This window comes from Elephantulus edwardii, unplaced genomic scaffold (genome assembly GCF_000299155.1).
Source record: "Elephantulus edwardii isolate Elephantulus edwardi_28Jun2011 unplaced genomic scaffold, EleEdw1.0 scaffold00068, whole genome shotgun sequence".
Lineage (NCBI taxonomy): Eukaryota > Metazoa > Chordata > Mammalia > Macroscelidea > Macroscelididae > Elephantulus > Elephantulus edwardii.
The window spans coordinates 8,668,736-8,690,598 of record NW_006399818.1 but is presented as its reverse complement, the minus strand read 5'-3'; the positions used below and the strand labels follow the sequence as shown (position 1 = coordinate 8,690,598).

General features: G+C 38.3%; 1 protein-coding gene across 1 annotated transcript in view; it reads right to left on the bottom strand.

Moving 5' to 3' along the window:
• Positions 1-7,895: 7,895 nt before the first annotated feature.
• The window catches only part of ACTR6 (ARP6 actin-related protein 6 homolog (yeast)), a 27,875-nt gene continuing 13,907 nt past the window's right edge, over positions 7,896-21,863 (bottom strand). Inside the window, exons 7-11 of the mRNA XM_006888517.1 lie at positions 20,941-21,039; positions 20,768-20,846; positions 11,329-11,500; positions 9,707-9,845; positions 7,896-8,181 (exon numbers count right to left, since the gene is read on the bottom strand). Of these exons, the coding sequence (XP_006888579.1) occupies positions 8,052-8,181; positions 9,707-9,845; positions 11,329-11,500; positions 20,768-20,846; positions 20,941-21,039 (619 nt within the window). The 3' untranslated portion in view covers positions 7,896-8,051. The remainder of the gene's footprint in view (positions 8,182-9,706; positions 9,846-11,328; positions 11,501-20,767; positions 20,847-20,940; positions 21,040-21,863) is intronic.

Below are 21,863 nucleotides of genomic sequence, written 5' to 3'. Positions count from 1 at the left end.
CAGGACAGAGCGGAGTTTAGGGCTGTTGTACATAGGGTCGCTATGAGTCGCAAGCGACTCGACAGCACATAACAACAACTGGTGCCAAGAGTGTTGACTGTGAATAGGATGACAGAAGAAAAACTGATGCCTTTGAGCCACTGTCAAGGTGACTCCAACTCCTAGTGACTCTTTCTGTATCACATAGAAACCCTGCCCAATCCTTCACCAGCTTCACAGTCTCCAACATGCTCAAGCCCATTGCCGCAGTCACCGTGTCAATCCAACTTGTTGTGGATCTTTCTTTCTTTCTCTGACTCTCTCTACCTTTCCAAGCATAAGGCACCTGTTCAAGGACTTTGAACAACATATCTCAAAATATGAGACTTCGTTTCACCATGTTTGCCTCCAAGGAGCACCCTGAGTGCACTTCTTCCAAGATAAATTTGTTCTTACTATATTCCATGGTATATTCAATACTGTTCACCAATGCTACAATTTAAAGACATCATTCATTTTTCTGTCATCCTTATTCATTGTCCAACTTTCAAATGCATAATACACAATTGAAAACACCATGGTTTGGATGAGGCTCAGTTTAACCTTTAAACTGACACTGTTATTCTTGAACACCTTAAAGATTTACCAAATGTAATACGTCTTAATTTCTTGACAAGCATGGATGTTGATTAGGGATCCAAGAAAGATGAAATCCTTCAATCTTTTTTTTCATTTATTATAATGTTGTTGAGTACCATTGAGCCATAACATACCCTCCAGCATGTTTTCTGAGACAGTTAATCACACAAGAGGAGAGTGCCTGTCCTCCTCCTGCAGAATAGCCAGTGGATTTGAACTGCATACTTTCATGATCACAGTGCAGTTTCTTACCACTAGGCAACCAGACAGATTCACTTTTCTATTGTGCCTTATGAATCAGTTCATTGGTTCATATGAATGTTTAAATATATATTTATCGTGAGTTTAAATAGCTTAGTGATAAGGAACTGCCACTGCCAACCCAAAGGCAGGTGTTTCAAATTCACTGGCTTCTCCACAGGAGAAAGGTGAGAAATCCCCTTCTATGTGATTTACTATCTCTGAAAACCCATGGTCAGTTCCAACTCCACATTATGTAACAATATGAGAGAGAGAGAGAGAGAGAGAGAGAAATGTATGCACTCCCCCCCTACTCCAAGTAACCTTCTTTACTAAGAAAACAATTGCCTTTAACGGAATGCTTTTTGGGAATTCTAACAGATTGATGACACCCAACAACAACTATCAGATTGCCAAATCGGAACTTGGTCATTTGAGTCCAACAGTTGTTTTGAAGTAGAAAAATGATCCATCTCCTCCTGTAAAGATTGCCTTTTGAGAACTTGATAGAAGTAGTGATGGCAGTGAGTTTGGATTTGATTTTGAAGCAGTTCGTCTCTAAGAGAATTTTTGAGTGAATGCCCTCTAAATCTGGGAGTAAAGAGCCTTTGTGGTGTAGAGTTTCTATACCGAAAAGGTGGTTTGAACTCATCAGCTGCTTTATGGAAGAAAAATATGGCAGTTTTCCTTTGTAAAGATTGTTGTTGTTATGTGCCGTCGAGTCGTTTGCGACTCACAGCGACCCTATGTACAACAGCCTAAACCGTGCTCTATCCTGTACCAATCTCATTGCCTCTGACACACCCATCCCGATTACAGCCTCAAAAACTCCATGGGGCAATTCTACTCTGTCGTGTTAGGACCCTATGAATCAGATCCACACGACAGCAATAGGCTTTGTTTGGCAATCTAGCTCTGCTTCTCCACCTAGTGACAGTTTTATAAATTACAGCTAATCAATTTAAAAGAGTATGTTACCATTTTAGTTTTAGCTTAAACATTTTTGAAGGGCTTATTATGTGCACCCAGATGATATGGATTGATATAGTAACTGGGGCAATGGGGGTTGGTGTGTCGGAATCAGTGAGACTGGCTCAGGACAGGGCAGGGTTCAGAGATGTTGTACAAGGGTCACAGGTGACTCGATGGCACATAACAGCAATTATTTGCACCTGGAGTCCCTGAGTAGGACAAACTGTTAAATCTCAACTACTCTAAAAGTTTGGCAGTTCAAAGGCAACCCAGAGAGCAGGCCAGGCAATCTTCTTCTAAATGATCACAACCTTGAAGACCTCTCGAGTGTAACCAGTGAATGTTATAGGTGTAGAAATTAATTGTTCATTGATAACTTAGTTTGTTGTGTAAATTTTCCCTAAAAATATACATGTTGCTGTTTACCATCGAGTTGGAACCGACCCATAGCTGACCTTCTAGCGGGTTTTCAGAGGCAATTAATTGCGCAGGAGTCTGCCCATCCTTCTCCCTGCAGAGCCGCTGGTGGCCTTGAACACTGTGCCTTCGGGATTGCAGTGCAGTTTCTTGCCACTAGGCCACGGGAGCTATTAAAGAGAAGAAGTGGGGGGGATCTACCAAGTATTGTTGCACTCCGCACACAGGGGGTTGGTTCCTGCACTAAGGTGACCTTGAGCCCTGACTCATCCTTTTGGGCTTAGTTTCCTCTCTTGCGTAATTGGGTTAAGATCTGACTGCTGTTTATTAAGATTAAATGATAAAATATAGAGACAGTACCAATCACAGGATAGGTGATCTTTGATAAATACTTCCTTCCTTTATCCTCTAAGTCAGGGTATTTAAAAATATGGACTTGGGAAAACCCACACCACAATTTCTTGGAATGCTTACAAAACAGTGCAGCCTTTCTCGATCTATTGAAAAAATTTGTTGTGGTGGAATCTGCAAGTTAACTATCCTCAAGAGTTTTTGTGTGGCAGAGCAAGGGAACACTTCATGGTTTAAAATTGGGGAAAGGTTTGCATCAGATCAGTGCTCTCTCTCCATACCTGTATGCGGAGTAAATCACTAGAGAAGCTGGACACTATGAAGAAGATTGCACCATCAGGATTAGAGGAAGAGTCATCAACAATCTGCATTATGCAGATTATACAACATTGCTCAGTGAAGTAAAAGACAGTTTGAGGTGTTTATTGCAGAGGATCAAGGCCTTCAGCATGGATTACATCTCAACATAAAAAAACCCACAAATCTTTACCATTGGACCAATTGGCAACATCATGATAAAGATTAAAATTGTCAATTCATCATGCATGGATCCACAGTCAACACCTTTAATACCAGCAGTCAGAAGATCTGAAGATGTATAGCATTGGGAAAGTCAGCTGTCAGAGACCTCTCCAAAGTACTGAAGAGCAGTGATGACAGTTTAAAGACCAATGTGTGTGCCTGATCCAAGCCATAGTTCTGTGTGTCCAAGAGCTAAACAATGAATAAGGATGACAGGAGAAGAGACTATGCCATTGAGTTGTGGTGTTGGAGAAGAGTCCTGAATATTCCATGAACCACCAAAAGAACAAAAATATATGTTCTTGGATTGTTGTTGTTATGTGCCATCGAGTCGCTTGCAACTCATAGCGACCCTATGTACAACAGCCCTAAACCTTGCTCTATCCTATGCCAATCACACTGCCTCTGACAAACCCATCCCGATTATCCTAGTCACTCAATCAACCACCTCATAGAGGGTCTTCCCCTCCTGTGCAGTCCCTTCACCCTCCCAAGCATGATGTCCCTCTCCAAGGACCTGTCCCTCCTTACAACATGTCCCAAATATGTCAAACGAAGCCCCAGAATCCTTTCCTCCAAGGAGAAGCCTGGTTTAACCCTCTCCAGGATGAATCTGTTTTCTTGGCAGTCCATGGTACATTCAATACTCTTCTCCACCACCACAGCTCACAGGCATCAATTCTCCTTCTATTCTCCCTAGTCATTGTCCAACTCTCTGATGAATAACAAGTGATTGCAAAGACCATTGCCTGTATCAGATGCACCTTAGTCTCCAAAGTGACACCATTGCTCTTCAGTACCCTGGAGAGGTCCCTAACAGCAGACTTTGCCATTACAATACGTTTTTTTATTTCCTGGCTACTGGTGTCAAGTGCGTTGACCGTGAAGCCAAGCTGACTAAAGTTAACACTCTCAATCTCTTCACCATCCATCCTGATGCTGCCAATTGGTCCAGTGGTGAGAATCTTTGTATGTTCTTGGATAGGTGGTGGTTAACTGTATGAAGACAATGTATGTAAGAGATTGTGTAGAGCACAATGTGGATGGATAAAGCAAAGTGTGCAAAGGTGACTATATATATTTAAAAAGTGGAAGGGGATAAAAAAAAATGTATGTTGTTAGGTGCTGTGGAGTTGAGTATGACTCATAGTGACCATATGAACAACAGATCTGAACCCTGTTCTATCGTGTAAAAATCCTCACACTCCTGTCATACTAGATCCCATCGTGGCAGTCACCATGGCAATCCACCTGGTTGAGAGTCTTCCCTCCTTCACTGACCCTCTATCTTTCCAAGCTTCATGTTCTTCCCAAGGAATAGCCCCTCCTAGCAACATGCTCAAAGTATATGAGGTGAAGCCACATCATCTTTGCCTCCAAAGAGCAATTTTGCTGCACATTTTCAAGACATATTTATTCTTTTGGCTGTTCATGGGATGTTTAGCACTCTTCTCCAGCACCACAGCTCAAAGGCATCAATTCTTCTTCTGTCATCCAGCTCTCAGATGCATACAAAGTGATCAGAAAGACCTTGGCCTGAATCTGACACACCTTAGGACTGAAACTGGTATTATTCTTCAATAAGTTGGAGTAGAACATAACTGCACTTTCCAAATGCAATGTTTCCTGATTTCCTGATTGCTGGTACTAAGGTGTTAATTTTGGATCAATTTTGGATTCAATTCTTTCTCCAACTGTCATAATTGCCTATCGGTCCAGTGGTAAGAATCTTTGTTTTCTTGACATTGAGATTCAATCCATATTGAAAGGGTGTATTCTTTAATCCCCTGCAACAGTGCTTCATATCTTCCTCACATTCAGCAAGCAAGGTTGAGTCATCTGCATAGTGAAGTTCATTGATCCTGATGTCATGTTCCTCTTCAGAGTCCAGCCTCTCAAGTAATTTTCTCAGCATACAGATTGAATAGCTATGTAGAAAGAATACAACCCTGATACACTCCTTTAATTTTAAACTATTCCCTTGCGCTGTTTGCACAACAGCCTCCTGGTCTGGGTACAGGTTTTGCATGAGCACAATTAATTGTTCTGGGATTCCCTTTCTTCTCAATGTTAGCCATAACTTATGACCCACACAGTCAAATGCCTTTCCATAGTCAATAAAGCATAAATAGACATTTTTATGGTATTTTATACTTTCAGCCAGGATTCATCTAATATCAGCATTGTCTGATATACTCTGGACATGTTGTAAGGAGAAACAGGTCTTTGGAGAGGGACATGCTTGCTGGGTAGAGGGACGGCGCAGGAGGGGAAGACTCTCTATGAGATGGATTGATTCGGTGACTGGGGTAATTGGGATGGGTGTGTCAGAGGCAGTGCGAGGCACAGGATAGAGCAGGGTTTAGGGCTGTTGTACATAGGGTCGCTATGAGTGGCAAACGACTCGACGGCACGTAACAACAACAACATTCCTGGTGGCATAGCCTCTACTAAATCCTCCTTCAACTTCTGGCAGTTCCATATCTATGTACTTTTTCTAGCCATTTTTTAATGTCTTTCAGCAGTATTTTACTTACAAGTGATACTAATGATACTGTTTGATAGCTTCTGCATTCAGTTGGATCACCTTTCTTGGGAATGGGAACAAATATGCACCTCTTCCAATCTATTGGCTAACAGCTGTCCTCCAAATTTCCTAGACTGTTGAGTGAATAGACTGGTGAAAGTACCCAGGGCTGCATGTTAATTAAGCACGTTAATTGGTATCCCACTGATTCCTGGGGCCTTACTTTTTGCCAATGCCTTCCGTGCAGCTTCCACTTTCTCCTTCATTACCTATGACTTCTGTTCATATGGTATTTCTTGAAATTTTTTCAGTGTCAGTCCATTCTTGCTGATACAGTGATTTCATGTATTCCTCCTTCTTTTGGGTGCTTTCTGGGTCATTCAATAAATCACCCAGAGCATCTTTCAGTATTGTGACTTGAGCCTTAAATTTTTCAGTTATCTCAGCTTGGGAAATGCATAGCAAGTTCGTCTTTTTTCCCTCCAATTCCAGCTCTCTGAACATTCCATTATACTACTTTGCTTTGTCTTCTTGAGCTGCTCTTTGAAATCTTTTCAGATTTTCTCTTGGCATGTTGTTTTGGATTCTCTGCTCTGGTGCAGTTGTCTCTTCTGATATCCACTTTGGTTTTTTCCTTCCTCCTCTGTCTTTGTAGTGATCTTTTGCTTTCTTCATCATCCCGTAACTCATCTGGTCTTCAATCATTGGTTTTCAATGCTTCAAACCTATTTTTTCTTCTTTTTAATTCCTATAGGGGAGAGTGGGAAGTTTTTTTCCCTTCATTTCTACAGGGGAGAGTGGGAACGCAGTCTCCCATTACCACAAATTATGCAGTTAAGTTACCCACATTTGGGAAAATCACAGGAATCAGCACATGTGGAGTCCATTGGATAAGCCTTGCCCTGGGAGAACCATCTTCATGATCATGGTATCTTCTCTGCTAGGGAAGTACCCAAACTATTACTGATATTGAAATTCATATGGCACATATTTCAGATCATATCTTGGTGTTTGTGGACTTAAGTTTTCATTTTCTTAGGCCTCAATTTGAACTTGTGCTTGAGTAACTGATGGTCTGAGCCACAATCGGCGCCGGCCTGGTTTTGACAGTCATTTGAGCTCCTCCAATGATTACTTCCACAGATGTCAATCTGCTTCCTATGAAGCCTATCAGATGAGGTCCATGTGTCATTTGCGTCTTTAAATAAAGGTATTTTCAATCAACACTAGGACATATTGTTTCTGTGCATGTAATTTTCAATAAAAGTGATAAAAGTTTAATGTGACTCAGAGATCTCTATACCCTTGATAAAAGAACCTTAAATTAGGGTTCTCAGTATATTTCCAAAATACTAAGTATTTTCAATGCATCACCCCAAATACTATTATGTAGAATTGTTAAATGTTAAACCAACTTGAGTTAATGTCAACTTTCTTTTTATCTCCAAAAATTTTCTGAGTGAAATGCCAAAAATATAGTAAGCAAAAATCATACTAAGAAATGGCTTCAGCTTGCCCTTATAAAAGTACTCCAAGTGAAAAAGAAACACACACACACACACACACACACACATATATATATATATATATATTACTTTTTCCTTTGGTATATCGGGCCAGTCTTTCATTGTTTTTGTTCAGACATGCCTCTAGGTTGTATAGCCCTGGTGTACAAGTCGCCATCCCGCGGTCACCTGGTCACTTGTGGTTGCTGTGAGGCTGAACACTGTGACATGGGTGTGTCAAACGCATTAATGGTTGGCTACCCAATGTGGACAGAGAGTGGGGTGGAACTCCCCGATTAAAACAAGCGTGGAAGGAGGACTGGCATCCACTTCCATAATAGCTTGCTTCCGGAAACCCTATGAACCTGGAGAGAGGATGAAAGGCACCCAAGCGTCAAGGACTCTCCTTCATAGGGTCGCTATGAGTTGACTGTGACTCGACAGCACTTATAACAATATATATAAATAAGAGTTACAAATTTATTTTTTTAAACACTTGTTTCTAAATGAGACTGCCATCAGCATTTTTCCCAGTTACTAGTCACAGTCATGTCAAACTATCTTTTAAGGCAAGCCAGCTGGTGAGGCAGTTAAAACTCATGCTTTCCACTATAAAGATTTCAAATGTATTTACCTGTTTATCTTCTAATGAAAGCTAACGTACTCTCAAAAAACTGCATAACCACTGTTATGTTGGTCCAGCTGGAATATGTGTATTAATTACAATTTTCTCTAATAAACTAGGTCAGTATTTACATCACACAAATTCAAGACTTAGGAGAAAAGTCTTCCACCTTAGAATAAAAGGTAACACAAGTCCTTAACATACTTTAAAATGAAGAACATAAATTAACAATTTTAAGTTATAACCAGTCTAGATTTTCATTCAGAAAATGTTCTTAAATATCAAATTTCTCTTCACAGATGCTATGTCCATTTTCTTCATAATCTTCTCTTGTGACCACCATATCCTCAAAATCGTCATTCTCTGATATCAATTTTCCACCTTCCCAAGAATAAGTAATAGGGCTGAAAATAAAAGAAAATTAATGCACATGATTTTACAGGACAACTAAAATGACTAGAACACAAAATAGGAAGTAAAATTTGACAATCTCTAAGTTACCAGAGTATCATGAAAGGTCTACTTTAAGTTTTACACCGACAGAGCACACTCACAGGAAAAGAACACTGGGCTACCTCTACAAAATAGCAAGAGTTCTTTCTTTCACATTTTACTGACTTTAGATGCTATATTTCTAATAAAGAGCAAGAAAATATAACCAAAATGTCAAAAGCTGCCTGAAAGGAAAAAAGTTCCGAGTCTAAGCTTTTTTATGTGGCAAAACAATGTTAACAATTTCTTAATCTTCACAGTAACCCATAAGGTAACTGTTATCATTTTAATTTTCTAATTTGGAGTGTGGGATTAAATTTGGGAAAAAGATTTCATCTTGAGCTGTTTTCTCAACCTGCACTTTTGCCACTATATACTTTGTGTCTTTAAAGTCATTTAGAAAAGATTCAATGGTCTTCTCTGACTCATGCTGACTCACGTGTGTGAGTACCCTAAGACTATGATCTGTAGAACTGTACATAGCTAACTTTTCAGATGTAGACTTTTAGGCCTTTTTTCCAATGTGATGCTGGTGGACTCGAACATTCAACTTTGTGCAGGTAAGCACATCAATCATCTGCATCACTCATCTCCTTAAAAAAAAAAGTACTAGCACTGAGGATCCCTTGGCTTGTAACAGGTGCATGGCATGTGAAAATCCAACATGTCTGACACTTAAAAAAATATATAATAACATGAATACAGGTAAAAATGATTTCATATCTAAGGATCACTTGTTCTTTTACCTGGCTATCAATTTTGAAAATTCTACTTTAAGTTTTAAAATAAAACTCCAGAATTAAGTCAGATATATGGCATCTTGTCTGTAATTCTGCCACTGAAAAGGTGAGTGGATTATGAAAATGTATACTTGGGTAAAAGTTCCTGACATGTGGGGATAAAAGCAGTGAGTTTTGATCTGTTCACTGCCTTTAAATTTACCATCTCACCTTTATCAAGTTGTGAGCCTGTTTTCTTACTTATAAATAAAGAATACTGAACAGTTTAAAATTCTTAAAGCTCTAACAGTTTCATTTAACATCTTTAAAAGTGGAAATGATACTTGCTTTTTCTCATAAAAATATTATATAGATGAAGCAATCTATACTCAAATTTTTTTAGACTAGTTATGTGAAAAGTTCATTTAAAAATCTTTACAATTAGAAATATTCTAAAAATTTGTGACTTGATAAAACTTATCTTAATGGTTCAATTTTTAAGCTTATATAATTGATAGAAATTGAAAGAAATCTTAGGATGGCATTTTACCAATTTTATTCCATTGCATTCCTTGAAATGCAAGGTTTATCATTTTATAGAGAAGGAGAACAAGGATCTGATAGGTAAAGACACCTGCTCAAGTAGAAGAACCAGGCCTACAGACCAACAACCTACCAAACCATTTCACATCTTATTTCTGGATAAGCCAGCACTTACTTTTCCGGGAGCACGACAGAAACGTCGTAATCTGTAGGTGTGAGACATCGAACTTCTGAGTAAACCCGATCCCTAAATCCAGGGAAAAGGGAATTTCCTCCTGTCAAGACAATGTTCTTAAAAAAATGCGGCTGCATTTCTTTAAAAGTAAAAAGCAGGAGGGGTGAGAAAGAGAAGAGAAAGGACATTAGGAAATCTGTTTACTTATCATTCTGGAAAGCTGAGGACAGAAAATTACCTAAGAAGCAACCAGAGATTACAGTTATTAGCTGGGAAACTACAACTGTTAAGGTCCATTCTAAGATAATGAGGTTACAGTTCACTCAGACACATTCAATGAGAGTTAAGTATGACCCCACAGATACTGAACTTCAAAGACAAAGTTAAAGGTAAGTTAATAGAATTACTAGCCACTTACATATGCATGCAAACTATATATAAATGAGTAACTTTTTAGTAGCAGACACTAGCAAGGCATAAAGACACATTTTCACTGAGACAGACTGGGTTATACTTAAACATGCCAGTGAAAAAAACTTATATCATCTATAATAATACTTAAGAGCACATGTCTGAGTGGGAACACTAAGTTACATGGTAGCAAACATCAAAAACTAACTCAACATGACGGAAATCTATCAATAATGGATTCTATCACCCTATGTCCTTGTTCACTAAAACAATGATAGAGTTCACCTCTTAATGACATTGAGTCTTAAGACATGACCATAAGTTCAAGCGGTTTAGTAGAAAATGCTGCATAATGATTGCAACTTTATATAAAATGGGAAATAATATTAAAATAACTGTGAAAAGTGCTTATGGGACTTTTTTCTTTTTATTTTAATGGAAAGAAAGCATATTGCTTACATTGCTTGAGATTTTCTCTAATGCCTAGGTTGTTGTTCCTTACGAACCAGGAAGATACATTGAATATAGAAAGTATAGAACTCCATAGCATCATTTAGTAAAAATATGCTTCACGAGAGGCAGAACTATGAAGTTGTTGTTGTGCTGTTGTTAGATGCCATGAGTCGACTATGCCTCACAGCAACCTTATGATCAACAGATCAAAACTCTGCCCTGTCCTGTGCCATCCTCACGACAGGCACCAGGCTCAAGCCCACTGTTACTACAGTCACTGTGTTAATCCATCTCTTTGAGGCTCTTCCTCTCTTTCCCAGGATGATGTCTTCTTCGAAGGACCTTTAAGTACTAACTTCAATTTTACAACTTCTAGTATTTTAGTCCAAATATATTTTAAAGTCAGTCTACCAGAAGATGAAAATCATTAAACTGCTAATTACAAAATTATATTCTATTCAAATGTTGGTTACATTAAAACTTTCCTATAACCTATATACCAGATAATACTCATGGAAAGATTAATTTCTTCATGTTTAAATGGATTATATGGACTTCTCCTGTATCATGTTTGCAACCTGGGACCAATAAAGAAATTTTAAAGTATAATATAGAATCTGGAAATCTCTGTGAATGAAATAAGACTTTTATTTGCTGGAAATTATTTAAAAATTAGATTATTTCTCCTGAGTTCTTGGAGTTTATGATAAAAATCTCAAAATCATTATCCTTCAGAATTTTACTAAGTATTTACATACCTTCAGGTAAGTTCTGAATTGAATAGACAATAGCTTCTGGAATCCCCATTTCTTGGATGCCTATATCAGAAGGATTAAACAGTATTTCTGGAACAGCAAATCTCTCATTGGCCAGACGAAGAATCTGTTCCCCAGATTTATATTTTCCACTTAACACCATCTCTTCCCTTGGCTTTAAGAAAAAAAACAACAGGAAAAGTTTAAGCCATATTATCCAGCTCACCTAAAAGTAATCAGTATATACATGACACTAATATGTTAAGATAACTTTGAAAATTTCAAAATTCTCAAAGGTTAAAAAATATAATTACCCATTCTAAGAAGCTTATTCTTTTTCTCCAAAAAAAGAATTTGCTTTTCATTTACATACTTTGAAGCAGAGAAAAGATAAAACATGAGAGGAGAAAGAACTTTGTAACTTACTGAGAATAGCAAGGAACACAAAACATACTCTGAAAACTGTTGCTTTCTATCTTGTCTTCAAGTCTACTTCCACCAACTTGCACTCCCCAGTGTTAAGTACCTAACAGACACTGCGGCTCTTCTCTATTTGGATTTCCCTTTTACTTTGTGCAGAACTGTCACATTTTAAAATTTGTTTACTTTTTCTTTGAGGTGGGTGTTTTTAATCTGCGGCCCTCAGACCTGGTTCAAATTGGTTTGCTTGGGGTTTTTTTTGGTCAAGCATTCTTCTAAGTGGTATAGCACTGGTCTGTGTATTGCTGTACAGAGGTAACTTGTGGTTGCTGTGATGCTAAACACTGTGACACTTATGTGTCAAGTGAGATAATGGTTACTCATGGTGGACAGTGTTTGGTGGATATTCCCGATTTAATCAAGCTTGAAAGCAGGAGTGGCATCCACTTATGAAATGGCTTGCCTCAAGAAACTCTATGAACAGTTCTAAGGTCTTCGTTCATAGGGTCACTGAGTCGTCTACAACTTGATGGGACCTAATAACAACAACAACTTTAAAAAATCAATTTCCACAAATGACTTACGCAAATATATGAATTTAATCCATGAGTGCTACATTAGGTTTCACCAAGCCAAGTCAGCTCTGACTTGTGAGACCTTATTATGTATAACAGAATATTGCCCACACTGCTGTTGTTACATACCATCAATTAGTGCTGACTCTTAGCTGACCCTACAGTGGTTTTCAGAGGCTGTACTTTGCACAGGAAGAGACTGCCTACCTTTCTCCTACAGTGCCATGTCCTGTCTTTGGATTGACATCACAACTGCTTTTCAACAAGGCCACCACAGCTCCCTTAACCATAGTCTCAGACCTTGAAATTCCAATTTGTATGAGGCCCATGTATAACAAACTTTTAACAACAATGATTCTCATTCTCTCATTATGTAAGCTAATTCAACTCATTACTGTTGTTGTGTACCAACAAGTCGACTATGACTCACAGAGACCCTATGAACAAATGCTCAAAACGTTGCTCTATGCTGCACCAACTTCACCATCTCTGACAGACCTGACCCCACTGCCAGAATAAAAAATCATCTCCTTTGACAACATTTCACACATCATGAAATGAACGGTCCCTTTTGATTTTACTAAGAATCAAATATTCTAGTTTCAATTTTGAACATTTATTTCATTTGCTCTTGACTTAGAGGGTTTTCTTCTACCTATAAAAGACAAAAATCTCAATCCTTTTTGTAAGTACAAAAATGGTTAAAACATACAAAGTAATATTGATAATTTATTATTAAACAGTAATGTGTAGAGAATACAGAATCCTTAACATAATCATGACCCTATTCTTTGCTCAGGGAGCTCTGATAGTATAGTAAGTAAGGAATTGAGCTGTTATCCCAAAAGCATACAGTTTGAATCTGACAGCAGCTTCACAGGAGAAAGATGGGCACTCAATTCCTGTGCATTTATTGCCTCTGAAAACCCTCTGGAAGGTCAGCCATGACTAGGTCATGACTCATGCTGTACAACAACTTTGCTCAGGCCTCTGTGGTCTCAGAGAGGTGATTCCTGAATTGCAAACAAGAGCCAGGCCTTTCCCTTATTCTCCAGTATCACCTTAAATTATCTTTTCTAATCTAGTGTGGCGTCAGGAATGGTGGAAGATCTATTAACAATCTCGTTATGCAGATGACACAACCCTGCTTGCCGAAAGTGAGGAGGACCTGATGCACTTGCTGCAGAGGGTCAAGGACTGCAGCCTTCAGTATGGACTGAGGCTCAATGTCAGGAAGACAAAGATTGTCACCACTGGACCAATTGGTAGCATCAGGATGGATGGCGAAGAGAATGAGATTGTTCACAGCTTCAGTTTCCTCGGCTCCATGGTCAACACTCTTGGCACCAGCAGCCAGGAAATAAAAAAATGTACTGCGATGGGAAAGTCTGCTGTTAGGGACCTCTCTAAAGTACTCAGGAGCAACGGTGTCTCTCTGGAGACTAAGGTGTGCCTGATACAGGCCATGGTCTTTGCAATCATTTGTTATGCATCAGAGAGTTGGACAATGACTAGGGAGGATAGAAGGAGAATTGATGCCTTTGAGCTGTGGTGCTGGAGAAGAGTACTGAATGTACCATGGAGTGCTAAGAAAACAGATTCATCCTGGAGAGGGTTAAACCAGGCAACTCTTTCGAGGCAAGGATTCTGGGGTTTCGTCTGACATACTTTGGACATGTTGTAAGGAGAGACAGGTCCTTGGAGAGGGACATCATGCTTGGTAGGGTGGAGGGACAGCGCAGGAGGGGAAGACCCTCTCTGAGGTGGACTGGTATGAGGTGGACTGATTAAGTGACTGGGGTAATCAGGATGGGTGTGTCAGAGGCAGTGCGAGGCACAAGATAGAGCAGGGTTTAGGGCTGTTGCACATAAGGTCGCTATGAGTTGCAAACGACTGGATGGCACATAACAACAACAACAACAACAACAACAACAACAATCTATGCTGAACACTATCAAATATTAAGAACTTTGCAGAATATCTGATTTGCAATAAGGATCCAATGTTGTTGTTGTTAGGTGTCATTGAGTCGAGTAAGACTCATAGCGACCCTATGAACGAGAGATCTGAACCCTGTCCTATCCTGTGCCATCCTCACACTTCCTGACACATTAGAGCCCACTGCGGCAGTCATTGTGTGAATTTATCTGGTTGAGGGTCTTCCTCGCCTTTGTCGACCTTCTACCTGTCTGAGCCTCATGCCCCTGTCCCAGGACTACCCCCTCCTCACAAAGTATGTGAGGCAAAACCTCTTCAACCTTGCCTTCAAAGAGCACTCTAGCTGCACTGTCTCTAAGGCATAGTTATTGTTTAAGCTGTCCATGGGATGTTCAGTGCTGTTCTGCAACACCACAGTTCAAAGGTATCAATTCTTCTGTCACCCGTACTCATTGTCCAGCTCTCAGATGCATAGCAAGTGATAAAAAGACCATGGCCTGAATCAGATGCATGCTAGGCCTCAAACTGGCATCATTACTCCTCAATAATTTGAAGAGGTCCCTAACTGCAGACTTTCCCAGTGCATTTCATCTCCTGATTTCCTGACTGCTGGTAACAAGAGTGTTAATTGTGGATCCAGGTAAGATGAAGTTGTTGACAGTTTCAATGTTTTCTCCATCTATCATGATGTTGCCTATGAGATGCAATGCATATTGAAGGCTGTATTCTTTGATCCCCTGCAAGAAGTGTTTCAAGTCCTCACTTTCAGAAAGCAAGGCTGTGTCATCTGCAGGTTACTGAGGAGTCTCCCTCTGATCCTGATGCTACATTCTCTTCAAAGCGTCCAGCTATTTGAATAATTTACTCAGCATACAGACTGAATAGGTATGGAGAGACAATATAACCTTGACACACTCCCTTCTTAATTTTAAACCAGTGTTCCCTTGCTCTGCTCGCACAAAAGCCTCTTGGTTGGGTATAAGTTTCACATGAGCACAATTAAGTACCCTGGGATTCTCATTTATTTCAATATGCCTTTAACTATATGCTTTTGCATATCAATAAAGTATAAATAGATATTCTTGTGGTATTCTTTACTTTCAGCCAGGATCCATTTGACATTAGAACTATATCCCTGGTGCTATGGCCTCTTTTAAGTCCTGCTTTAACTTCTGCCAATTCCCTATCTATGTACTGTCCGTCTGTGAATGATCTGCAGCAGTATTTTTCTTGCAAGTGGTATTAATGTTACTGATATCCAAATAAGGATTCTATAAATACTGATAAACACATGCCAGTCAGCAATGTGCTGTTCATTGTATAAAGCACTTTATATCACATGATCCCAAAGTACTCTCACATAACTCTGTAGAAGAAAGTCTTATTTTACTTTTATTAATGGTGCAACCGAAGCTTGGTAAGGTTGCATGACTTGCCCAAGCTCATTTATCTAATAATCCAAAAACCAAACCTACTTCTATTGAGTTGATTCTAACTCAAATCCAATAAGCATACAAAATATTTCTTCCACTAATTGTCATTCTTGACCTGGATATAACACAGATTCTATCTTCTGAGTATTTCATAATAGAATACTTCCTACTTTTTTTTTTTTAAATTTAGGTTGTTTATTTTTCATTTCAGTGAACATCTACAGAGATTTTGGGATTCCATTCATTCATTGTTGCACCCTTCTCCCTGCACAAACCCCTCCCCCTCCCCCCATTTGCGCCTCTCCTTGAAAAGCAAAAGAACTTCCTACTTTTAAACAAGAAACTCTAAAAATGTACACAATATTTACAACACTCTAAAGAGCAAAAAAAAAAAATTATACAGGTAGTTTCTGGGTTATGAATGTTGAATTTTTATACAATCAGAATATCAATGAACCCATCAAATAGAGATTATATTAAAAATTGAAGCTACAAATAGTGATGCATTTAAGCAAACGGGTACTACTTTGGGTACACATCAAAACATCATCTTCACTTCTGAATTATTAAACATGTTTTAGTATATCTGAAAATATGTTTTACGTACAGAGAAAGGTACATCATATACTATTAAGGCAAACATTGACTAACTGCTATATGTCAGTATTCCGAATTACACACAAATTTGCCTTAAAGAGAAGCTATAATGACAAAGAGAAGAAATTATTTCTTTATAGATTAAGTATTTTTCCCTTCTCAGAAAATAAGTATTTCTTATAAATTATCAAATCCACATAAAACTTATACTGGCTGAAGTTTCAGTGATACAATGCATTTTTGTCAACACCAAACAACTTTACACAGATGCAAACCCAGAATTTCAGTAGACAAAATATTAAAGGTTATCTAGTCCTTTCTCCTAACTTTACAGAAGACAGTCATGCATCTTATCCAGAATCAAATATTAACTAGGGAAAGAGTCAGAATGAGAGATCCCTGTTAAGGTAAGTCATAAAGCTATTAATTGTTAACAGGTCATCCAGGATCACACGTAGTATCTGTTTTTAAATGTACAATTCCAAAAAGGGTTTTTAAAAAAAAAAATAATTAAAAAATGTATTAAGTCTTGCTGGAGAATGCTCTTTCCATCAGAATAGAACATGATTATTTTACAGCCGTTATAAATTCAGGTGCAGCACCGTGACAGAAATGAGCAGTTTAAATTACAATGACTTGGAAGAATGTAGTTCTTTTTAATTATGAGGTCATTTTCTCTTTTAAGTCACACAAGTTACATTAGACTGAAATGGACATCCTCTTTCCCATAAAAACCAAAGTTCCTATCCATTATAATGGCTATTATAAACCTTACTGTTATTATTGCTGTCAATGGTTGTAGAAAAAAAAATCAAGGTTAACTTTTGCCAAAGTATTTAAAAATAGTCTTGAATAAATAATTTTAAAGCTCAAACTTTAGTAATATCTTAAGTACAAAAGCTTTAAAATATGGCTGTGTAATTCATAAGCATTTTACATAAGACGACTTTTCTGATTCCACCTTTAATAGCATTCATGTAAGCTACTGCATATTAAACAATGCAAACATTTTAGTGAATGAAAACATGTTAGTCAAGTATTAAAGAGGTGTATTTTTATTTTAGGATTAATTCTACCATAAAAAAATAATTGCTTTAAATCTTAAGCTCAAATATAGATTGTGAATATGGTGTAAATTTTAACATTACTTGACAAAATAAAGATCAAATCATTCTTTGGAAGTAAATATTAGATATAATACTCCGTGATTTCATGAGAGTCCAGTCCGGCTGACTGACTGTGCCTACTTACTGGATATTAAAATGCATGTTGCCAGGATTATCAGTAACCTGGAGTCTATCCTGAGTTAATGGAGCACAGAATGTGCAAAGATGCTATTCACAAGGTCAAAGACCAACAGAGAATGGCCATAAACTATGCCAGGCAGCTCCTGCTCTAGTTCTCCACAAAGGAGAGTGAGTGAAACAATGACCAACAGGGAGAATAAACCTACCTCTACAGCTCTAGTACGGTGCTGCTTTGAGAAACCACGCTTTGTGATCTGGCAATGATTCTAGATTAGGACACAATTCACAACATGATTGTGGTCGTTGTTGTTAAGTGCCATCAAGTTGAGTATGACTCATAGCAACCCTATGAACAACTGAGCTGAACCCTGTCCTGTTCTTCACCATCCTTATCATCTCTGATGCACTTGATTCCACTGCTCAGCCACTATGTCAATCCACCTCGCTGAGGGTTGTCTTTTCTTCTGCTGACCCCTCCACTTTTCCAAGCATATCTCTAAGATAAACGTTTGTGAACTTTCATTAAAATGAATAATAAAAAAGACCAAAAAAAAAAAAAAAGACATACGTTTCTGTTCTTTTGGCCGTCCACGGGACACGCAGCACTCTTCTCCAATACCACAACTCAAAGGCATGATTCTTCACCTCTCATCCTTAGTCACTGTCCAGCTCTCAGATTCACAGCAGGTGACTGAAAAGACCATGGCTTAAATTGGGTGTACCTTAGTTTTTAAGCCGACATCATTGTTCTTCACCACTTTTTCAAGTGCTCCATAACAGCTGACTTACCCAGAGCAGTTGTGTCTTTTGATTTCTTGACTGCTGGTACTGATGTTTATTTATATTTTTTTTATATTTTATATTTTTATAATTATATATGAACCTGAAGAGAGGATGAAAGGTGCCCAAGCGTCGAGGACTCTCATTCATAGGGTCGCTATGAGTCACCTGCGACTCAACGGCACTTAACAACAACATCATTATATATTTATATTGATCCAAGCAAGGTGAAATCATTGACATCTTCACTCCGTCTATCATGATATTGCCTACTGGCGCAGAGTTGTTGTTGGGTACCATCACATCGGCTGTGATTTATAGTGTATTGTTACAGGCACTGTGTCAGTCCACCTTGTCGAGTGTCATCCTCTCGTTCTCCGACCCTCTACCTTTCTTGGCATGGTGTCTTTGTGTAAGGACTGGCCCCTCCTGGCAACATACCCAAAGCATGTGACTTTTATCAGCCTAGTCTCTAAACAATACTCTGGTTATGAGCATATAAAATGTCCAATAATCCAGAGAGAGAAAAAAAACCAAAGCAAAAACGGGCAAAAGTCTGTGAGTTTACAAATCTAGCCGACCACCTAATCCTATGGGAGAGGCCACACCATGCCCTGCTTAAAAAGAAAGGACTCAACATTTGCAGGTATCACTGATTTTGTTTAAGCCCCAGTGTTATGCCCCAATTCTCAGTAAGGTTTGTGGAGTTTGGGAATTACTGACTTTACTTAGAGCTCACCCTGTGGAATGATTCATTTTTCAGTTTACTGCTCATGTATTGCTATGTTGCTGGAAGTTAGGCCATCATTATTTCAAATACCATCAGAGTGGCCAAATTTAGCAAAGATTTCAAGATGATCAGGAAGAAAGGGTTAGTGATCTACTTCTAAAAATTAGTCAATAAAAACCATATGGGTAACAACAGAATCTTTTTTTTTTTTTTACATAGTGCTAGAAGATAGAGCTCTCAAAGCAAACACTCAAAATACAAAATGGCCTCAAGAGAAAAGAGGTTTGCAGATGTGCCTAGTAGGAAAGGAATTTGCTATCTTAAATGTTTGGGGCAGTTTTTCTTGCACTGAAGAACAGGGTGGTAGAAAATAATAAGCCTTCCATATTTTTGCTTGGATTTGGCTTCCAGTTTCTCTTCCCTGCATTCATGCCCATACAACCTGATTCCGTAATCTTGTTCCAGTCTCCATTTTTGCAAGTCTGCTTATATCCTTCAATAGAATTCCTAACTAAGGACATTAGACAATGACTTCAATCCCTAAGATCCCAAAGAGTCTCTTTTGAATTCTGATTTTATATTACTCAATAATCTGGCCAATTTTTTTAATATTTCAGGTATTTAAGTATGTCAAATTATATAAAAAATATATATCCATCCACCTATCAACAACTTCATCTTCCTTGGATCCACAATCAGTACACTTGGTAGGAGCAATCAGAGATCAGGCGATACACTGCACTGGGAAAATCTGTAGCCATGGCCCTCTCCAAATTATTTAGGAGATGATGTCAGTTTGAGGACAAAGGCGCACCTGATTCAGGCTGTGGTCTTTTAACACACTTGTCGTGCTGCTGAGAGCTTACCAATGACTAAGGATGACAGAAGAAGAATTAATGCTTTTCAGCTGTGCTACTAGGGAAGAATGTTGAAGATTCCATGGACTGACAAAAGAACAAACAGCGATGTCTTGGAGAAGGTGCAGCCAGAGTGCTCCTTGGAGGCAAAGGTGATGAAGCTTCATCTCACATACTTTGAGCATGTTGCTAGGAGAGATTATTCCTCAGAGAGGGATGTCATGCTCTATGGAAAGAGATGACCCATCTTTCTCCTGCAGAGGCTGATGGGTCCAAACCACTAAACCTACAGTTAGAAGCTCGATGTATTATCACTACACCACCAGAGTGCCTTTAGCTGGAAAAGCAAACTTTTCCCGAGATTTCCTTTTATTCAACATAGAAGCTATAATTTATCTGATCAAAGACTGGGAGATATTGTTTTACATATAAGATTAACTACTTCTCAACATGCATAAAGTACGTTGGCTTTTACCCTTTTCAACTATAATTTAATCACATCCATGCAAACACAAGCAAAATTCCACTTCGGTAGCTATGTCAAGAACTTCTCAACAGGAAAACAACCAATTTCTAATTGGATGGAAATGAATTCTTAAGTAAACAAAAAGAGTAGCCTTAACATAGTTAGTGATGCTCTTTATCTCCAGATTTGGATCATGTGTTATTAGCTGGTAGCTCTTTTTTAAAAAAATAGTGAGAAATTTATTAATCAAATTTATAGAGTCATGGCTGAAGAAACTTCCCAGGAATGCAGCTGATCACAACTCTCAAGACTACCAACCCCAGTTGAATGTAAAATGATTTTCAAGTCTGACTCAGGTAAAAACCTGAAGCAGAATCATTAAAAATTTTAAGGATTACCTTACAAAAACCCTTCTTAATTGTGCTGAAATCGGGCAAAACATAGTCTATCATCACTGTATTTTCTTCTCCTTTCAACCTGGAAAATAAAACAGAGACTTAGAAAATATTTTAAGTACATATAGCATTCCCCAAGAATAAATTTTCCAGTTTTGTATTACCATGATACATACTTTGCAATATCCATGTCTCTATAAAAATCCTGAGACACATAGCACACGTCTTCTTTTACTTGATTAATCACATGTGTTTCATCCATAACATGTAGCTGCCTAGACAAAAGCAAGAATTGAAAAAATTTAAAATGGAAAAAAAAGGAATTATCATTTTAACTATTTTCTGAGGCTAAAATATCATATAGCTAAATTTTCAAATTATTAAACTCTTGACTTTGTATTTTAACCTTGTAACATATATACTCTTACCTTCCCTATCTTAATTCACCCCAATGTTAATTAACCCTCTTAGGGCAGATGGTAGTCAAGATTTCAAGTAAGGAGACTAAAACCGGTGATGTTAAATGTAATTCAAAGTAAAAAGATTTATTTACCTAAAGATGAAACTATCCATCCACCCCCATGATTATGAAGAGCCTCTTCCTAAAATGCCTTAACCCTTTGCACTCTCTCTGCAGATTATCAAAGTCCTATGAATCAGCACACAGTATCTGGCACAGAGTAGATGTTTGATATATACCTGATGACTAAATCAAAGAAATACAAGGTTACTGGAGAAAACAAAGGTGTCTAAAGAAATATACAAAAATTTGAGTGTTGGAGAAGGAGGAACAATCTCCTCCTGTACCAGTGCAATCTGATTTGACGGTACACACACAAAAAAGAATAAATTTTTTTTTTAAATGTTGTTGTTATGTGTCACTGAGTCACTTGCGACTCATTGCGACCCTATGTACAAGAACTCTAAACTCCATTCTATTCTGTGCCAACCTAGCCATCTCAAACGCACTTATTCCCACCACTCCAGTCACAGAATCGATCCATCCATTTTAAAAAAAGAGGGGGGAGCTGGGTATTTTTTAAAATTTTTTTCCCCCTGCACTTAAGATTTTATTACATACTAGCCGTGCTGCAATCCC